This window comes from Myotis lucifugus, unplaced genomic scaffold (genome assembly GCF_000147115.1).
Source record: "Myotis lucifugus unplaced genomic scaffold, Myoluc2.0 scaffold_511, whole genome shotgun sequence".
In the NCBI taxonomy this organism is placed as follows: Eukaryota; Metazoa; Chordata; class Mammalia; order Chiroptera; family Vespertilionidae; genus Myotis; species Myotis lucifugus.
Window position 1 is genome coordinate 517989 of NW_005871559.1, and position 7523 is coordinate 525511.

A 7523-nucleotide genomic window follows, 5' to 3' on the forward strand; every position below is an offset into this window, starting at 1 on the left:
GGGGGGGTGGGGGGTGGGGCAGAAAAAGAGCTTTGGGGGCGGAGAGCACGAGGGTTAACCCCCGGACACCTGTGTTTTGCAAACTCCTAACTCGATGTTACCGGGCAGTGTTTACTCTGAGGACGATTACCCTGTAGAATTTTCCTTCCCTGCCACCAGACACCAGGCCATAGAACGGGATCAAGTCTTCACCCCCAAGAGAAACAGCTGCCTCCAGGGCGCTAGAACGGGAGCAGAAAGGGGACTGTTAGAGAGCTCTCGAGCGCCAGCAGCCGGGGCCGGGGCCGTGGGGCACTGCGGTCCTCCGGAGGCTATTCCGGGGCGCAGCTACGATTAGGGTCTCTGTGAACCTGTTAAGAAACGCCCTCCATGATGAACCAAAGATGAAAAGTTCCATTCCAAGCGCGGCGCCCGGTGGTACAGGTCAAACGCCTCAATGACAGTGACATCCACACGCAGACGGCAGAGCAGGCGCTTGGCAAGGTGTCTGCGATCTTCGGGGACCGCGCCTCTCCAGAGGGAGTCCTCCCTGCACAGCGGCTCTGCCCGTGACTCTAGACCTCACGTGGCCAGGGCCGAGGGCACCGGGTGGTAGAGGTGAACTGCCAACGCTAATTGCTTCCACGAACACTCAGGAGGCCACAGGGGACCCATGCCAGTCGGATAAAAATAACCCTCTGCTCTCTAACACGGGGTCAGGCTTTCCAAAAATAGGCCCGTAAGGTAAGAAAACCTACTTTTGTATGAGACCGACTTTGCCTCGCATAGAATGCTAATAATAATATGAAATCATTATAATAACCCACTCACTGGATCTCCGCTAACCAGGCCATTAGCCTCCTTGTGGGTTATTAAAACACACTGCAGCCGGCCAGTGTGGCTCAGTGGTTGAGCATCGACCTATGAACCAGGAGGTCAGGGTTTGATTCCCGGTCGGGGCACAGGCCCAGGTTGCGGGCTTGATCAGCAGTGTGGGGCGTGCGGGAGGCAGCCGATCAATGATTCTCTCTCATCATTGATGTTTCTCTCTCTCTCTCCCTCTCCCTTCCTCTCTGAAATCAATAAAAATATATATTTTTTAAACCACAACACACTGCAGTGTAGACCACAGCAGAGAAGTGGTTTAGTATCTGGACTCTGGGCTCCCGGTTCTGCCCCTTGCAGGTAAGTCACCTCCCTGGGCCTGTTTCCTCTTCTGTAAAGTGGGAATAATTGCAGGGTCTGCCTCACAGGTTGTTGTGAGAATTAAATGGATGCAATAAGGGATTTGTCAAGAAGCCCTTTACTTTTGTGCTGTGATGAGTGCCTGCTGAGGTGTGGGCTTGAATCAGAAAGATGGCGAGAACCCCCCCCCCCCACTACTCCGTCACCGCTAGTGCAGGTCACCTAACCGCTGGGAGCTGGTTTCCAGGCCTGTACAGTGGGGACGGCGACAGCCCCTACCTCACAGGGCAGCTGTGAGGATGAAATCGGACAGTTATCTGGAAAGCACCCAGACAGGGCCTGGCCCGGAACAGACTTGGTACGAGCAGTTAAAATTATTGCCCTGACCGGTTTGGCTCAGTGGATAGAGCGTCGGCCTGCGGACTGAAGGGTCCCAGGTTCGATTCCAGTCAAGGGCATGTACCTGGGTTGCGGGCACATCCCCAGTGGGGAGTGTACAGGAGGCAGCTGATTGATGTTTCTCTCTCATCGATGTTTCTAACTCTCTATCCCTCTCCCTTCCTCTCTGTGAAAAATCAATAAATATATTTTAAAAAAATATTTTTTACAGAGAGTAAAATGCCTGAGTCCTTGTAACTGTGGCCCTGGCACAGTGCCCGGCATTGGTTGGGTGTAACACCTGCCTGCTGTTGCTGAGTATTCAGAAGGGGTCTGCACTGGCCCCCGTCCTCACGGGCCAAGCTGCTCCCCAACACGCACCTGAGGTTGACTTCCCACTGCACCACAGACAGGTCCTGTCCCCCCGCCGTGAAGACGTAGTGGCCATCGTGGGAGAGGGCCATCCCGGCCACCCCGTTCGGGTGGCAGACGATAGCACAGGTCTTATGGGGGTTGCCATCTATCGGTAAGATCTGGAGTCCGACCTGGAAAGGAACAGGCAACCGGATATTCAGGCTCGGATGACCAGGCCCCAGGCTGGGCCCGGCCTTCACAGTGACCTTCAGGCCTGTCACCGGGAAGACTCCTGTGTGTGAACCGGCTCAGGGTGTGTGAGCGCGTTTCAGGTGGCAGAGGGTTCGCACACACAGACCCCTGCAGGGTGATCCCTTAGGAGAGAGATGCCAGGTTCCAGCAAGGACACAGAGGGGAGCTTTCCTCCCGTCTTCATAGACGGATGTCCAAGGTTTTCCAGAATAATCCTAACATCCTACGATTTTATGCTTTCCCGTATAGGTCACTCATTAAATGCACAACTAAGTGTAACTAATTTGTATGCTTTTACTAGTATAAGATGGGCTGTGGGCTGCATTTTGTGCCATGGGGTCTCGGCAGCATTGGCTGCAATTTGGCGGGCTGTCGCTCCAGGGTGGCAGCAGGGCCTGTGTCCCAATTGGGGGAAGCTGAGTGTTGCTTTGTGGGCACCAGGTCCGCGGTGCCGTTTCTCTGTAAATGGCCAGTGCGCGTCATGGCAGCTCCTGCATTGAGCATGTGCCCCGTGGTGTTCAGTGCGCGTCATAGTAACTGGTCGGACGGTGGGACACTTAGCACATTAGCCTTTTATATATATAGATTGATTTCAGAGAGAGGACGAGAGGACGGGAGAGGGAGAGAGAGAGAAACATCAATGATGAGAGAGAACCACTGATAGGCCTCCTCCTGCACACCCCTTACTGGGGATCAAGCCTGCAACCTGGGCATGTGCCCTGTCAGGGATTCAAACTGTGACCTCCTGGTTCACAGGTTGATGCTCAACCATAAGTCACATTGGGTGAGCAAGATTTTTTCCCCACGTGAATAAAATCCTTTGGGGACCATGTGTCTGCTTGGAAATGGCTTCTCAGAGTCACCCTCACTTGTCTGTGGCCGTTGTCAGTATCACCATGGACCCGGGGGGAGGGAGCTGGACGTGGCTAGGAAACCAAGCATCCTCGATAGAATCCTTGGGACCGACCGCCACTCACAGCACACAGAGCCGCCTCCCGAGGCGGGCGCAGCGGGGCTTACCTTGTCTCTGTTGATGAACACCAAGTAGCGCCTCTCCAGCTCCATGGCGGTTTTCACGGGGAGGACCTGGACCTGCTCATGGGAGACCCGAAGACTGGGCCCCAGAAGTGTCTTTCTGCGGGAGGAAGAGAGCCGTTTCAAATTCCGCAAATTGGAACACGGCTTTCTGACTAGCTGCCTTTCGTGATCCCCTGCACGATTCCAACTGTGCATTCCTGCCCTGTCACTCAGCAGAGCCCGTCCATAAGACGAGCTCTCTCCGCCGCCGCCGCTCACAGCTGCCGTAAAGAGGGCTCCCGGGGAGCTGACTGTGAAGGCGCTTTTAGCGGGGAGCCTCTGACTGGCCTCCTTGACAGCTGAGTGAAGGGAACATTATGCCTCGAGAACGTGTACATGAACGAGGGACGAGGGATGGGAAAAAGGCCGCGGCGAGGAAGTGACACGCGCTGGCAGGAGGCGTGTGAGGCCCCTTCCCAGTGGCCGGCCAGGAGATCGGAGGGAGATGCGCCGGTTGTTCCAGGCACCTGACACCCGGCCTCGGCACAGCACACAGATTTCCAAAAAACGGGCTGCGAGTCAAGTGATAATGAATCGTCTCCCTGCAGCGGGCAGCTTCTTTAATTCAGACCCTTACACGAATGAGGAATTGGATCTGAGGTGAGGTTCCCAGGCAGGACCTTAAGCCCAGCGCTGGGTTCCCCTGAGCCAGCAAAACCTGGGCCTCGGGACCCTTGCTCACGCCTTCTGAGGCTCTGGAAGGCCCTAGCCCAGTGGTTCTCAACCTGTGGGTCGAGACCCCTTTGGCGGTTGAACGACCCTTTCACAGGGGTCGCCTAAGACCATCCTGCATATCAGATATTTACATGACGATTCATAACAGTAGCAACATTACAGTTATGAAGTAGCAACGAAAATAATTTTATGGTTGGGTCACAACATGAGGAACTGTATTTAAAGGGCCAGAAGGTTGAGGACCACTGCCTAGCCTTTATTTATTTATGTTTTAACTAGAGGCCCGATGCACGAAATTCGTGCAAGAGTAGGCCTTCCTTCCCCCAGCTGCCGGCACCGGCTTCCCTCTGGCACCTGGAACCCAGGCTTCCCTCCGGCCACCAGCAGGCACCCGGGACCCGGGCAGCCCTGGCTTCGTCCAGAAGGTCATCTGGAAGGACGTCCAGAAGGACGTCTGGTCTAATTAGCATATTACACTTTTATTATTATAGATCCTCACCTGAGGACATGCCCTCAGTGATTTTAGAGAGAGAGGAAAGGAGATGGAGAGAGAGAGAGAGAAACATGGATCAGTTGCCTCCTATATGTGCCCCGCCCGTGGACCGCACCCCCCACCCAGGTATGTGCCCTGACCAGAACCGAACCTGCAACCCTTCACTGCACGGGATGATGCTTCAACCAACTGAGCCGTACTGGCCAGGGATCTAGCCATTTTTTTATTCTTAATTATGTACCTTTTGAAAAAAAGAGGGTCCACAAAATCTAATACACTTCACACCCCACTACACCTGGATGTGTGCTGGGTAAGGCTGGTGGCTATCTCATCTTATGGTAGTATGAGCCCCTCACTGTACAGGTGTTTCTTTCCTGTGTCCCCTGCACCCAGCCTGCGTCTGGTGGGCACAGCAGACACTCCAGGTATATGAGCTGAATAAATAAAGAGCAAATCCACTCGACAGCCGTTTTAGCACCATGTTAGGTGCTTGGGACACAGAAATGAGTGAGATTTGGTTGAATCACATAGTGGTGATGGTTGCACAACTTGGTGAATACAGTAAAAACCATTGGGGGGAAAAAGTAAACTTTATGGCATGTGAATTATATGTAAATTTAAATGATAAACAAATAAACCAATAAGGTCAAGTGATTCAACCTGTGCCTCAGGCTCTTCTGGTAAAATAGGGGAAATGACGGTACTTACGCCCTGAGACTGTGGTGAGCACTAAATAAGTTAATATATATAAAGCACATAGTAGGAGCTGTATAACTACCACCTGGTATTGTTAAAATACCTAGTCCTGGCCGGTGTGTCTCAGCTGGTTGGGTGTTGTCCCCTGCAATGGAAGGTTGCCAGTTTGATTCTCGGTCAGAGCACATGCCTGGGTTCTGAGCTCAACCCCCAGTAGGAGGTGTGCAGGAGGCAGCTGATCCATGTTTCACTCTCACATCAATGTTTCTCTCTCTCCCTTCCTCTCTCTCCAAATATCAATTACATTTTTAAAAAAATCTAACAATTTCATAAAATTAACATTTTTCTTCTGATGAAAAAAGTATACATTTATTGTGAAAATTTTCAAACATGTTGGCGTAAAGCAGAAAATCTAGCCGTAAGTACATTGCTGTACCCTTTATCCCAAGAGAATCATGGGAATAGTTTGGTGTGTATGACTCGATAATTATTTTATATATATTCTAACCTACATAATTATAATTTTATATGAAAAACTATAAATTAAATAAGTATGATTTGTCTGAAAATATAGTTATGCTTATTTGGCAATTTGCTTCATCTCATGTTATATCTTGGAGATTTTTCTATGATTCTCTGCAGACAGCTTATCTTTTTCTTTTTTCTTTTCTTTTTTTAAAATATATTTTTATTGATTTCAGAGAGGAAGGGAGAAGGGAGAGAGAGAGAGAGAGAGAAACATCCATGATAAGAGAGAATCATGGATTGGCTGCCTCCTGTACGCCCACTACTGGGGATGGAGCCCGCAACCCGGGCATGTGCCCTTGACCGGGAATCAAACCCGGGACTGCAGGCCTATCCACTGAGCCAAACCAGCTGGGGCTTCTTTTTTCTTTTCTAAAAACAGCATCATGTTGGCCCAGGCCAAGGTAGCTCGGTTGGTTAGAGCACCATCTGGATGCGCCATGGTTGCAGGTTCAATCCCCGGTAAGGGCATTTACAACAAGTACCCAGAAGGCATAAATAAGGGAAACAACAAACAAATCTCTCTCTCTCTCTCTCTTTCTCTCTCCATTAAAAAAATAAATTTTGAAAAATAAAAGCATCGTGTTTCAGTGCACTGACAGGCCACCATCTAACTAATCCCCTATTAATGGGCATTTGGATTGTTTCCATTTAAAAAAATATTTTCAAACAAGACAGCCTTTGACTTATGTCTTGGCATACTGTGAGCCCTGTGTGGGCTGCGTTCCTGGAAGTCAGAGATACCATCAGATTTAATCGAGGGTAACGGATTGCTCTCCCAAAGGTCGCCCCGATTTCCAGCGGCAGCAGCGGCGGGGAGAAGTGCCCTTCCCCTTGGCCCCTCGCCGACACCGGGCGCCATCGATCACTTTTATCTTTGCTAATCTGATTTGTGGAAACGGTGTCTTGCTCTCATTTGCATTTGTGCAATACCAGGAGCATCTGCTCATAGGTTTATTGGCCTTTTCCTGTGAACTGCCTTTCCGCGTCCTTTCAAATATTGTGAAATGCATCTGAAACCTGTTTTGGGATTTATCGTGAAAAGACAGCTCCTGCCCAACTGAGGTGGTTACAAGGCTTTATTGTTCCTGCCACTTCCAGTGCTTTCCGCGGGGGGGTTTTACTTGGAAGGATGGAAATGTTTGGGACCAGAGGGGGTGATTGAACAACATTGTGAATAAATATACTCAGTGCCCCAGACTTGTCCACTATAAAATGGTTAGTTTTATCTCGATACGTTTATTTCTTAAGAAAGATACTGCCCTGGCCGGTGGTGCTCAGTGGTTACAGTGTCGACCTGTGCACCTAAGGGTTGCAGGTTCGATTCCTGGTCAAGGGCACCTGTGGGACGCAATCAGTCAATGTGTCTCTTTCTTTCACATCAATGTTCTCTCCCCCACCCCCCCGCTTCCACTCTCTCTAAAAACTTGATGGGAAAAAATATCCTCTGGTGAGAAGGAAAGGGAAAGGGAAAGGGAAAGGAGGAAGGAAGGAAGGAAGGAAGGAAGGAAGGAAGGAAGGAAGGAAGGAAGGAAGGAAGGAAGGAAGGAAGGAAGGAAAGAGGGAGGGAAGGAGGGAGGGAGGGAGGGAGGGAGGGAAGGAAGAAGGTCTTTCTCTCTAATTGCAGGCTGATTTTCAAGTGCAGAAACTCCTGAGTGTGAGAGCTCCCAGTCCCGGTCAGTGACTGTGGGCGGAGCTTCAAGCCTGGCGCTCTCCCCAGTCCATGTGCTCAGCAAACTCCGTCTTCTCAGGACTGGGCATGTCTACCGGATATTCTTTGGCCATAAGTTTGTGTTCATTAACGGTGATGTACGAAGACTCTGGACATCTTCCTTAAAACTCCGTTTCATGTGATTTCCTTCAAATGGCCTCCTTCCCCGGGGTTCCTAAGGTGGTTTTTTTTTTTTTT

The 7523-nt window shown here is 50.7% G+C and overlaps 1 protein-coding gene across 1 annotated transcript in view; it reads right to left on the reverse strand.

Moving 5' to 3' along the window:
* The window catches only part of WDR66 (WD repeat domain 66), a 46002-nt gene that overhangs the window by 9940 nt on the left and 28539 nt on the right, over positions 1–7523 (reverse strand). Inside the window, exons 16-18 of the mRNA XM_023745041.1 lie at positions 3169–3283; positions 1924–2087; positions 131–221 (exon numbers count right to left, since the gene is read on the reverse strand). Of these exons, the coding sequence (XP_023600809.1) occupies positions 131–221; positions 1924–2087; positions 3169–3283 (370 nt within the window). The remainder of the gene's footprint in view (positions 1–130; positions 222–1923; positions 2088–3168; positions 3284–7523) is intronic.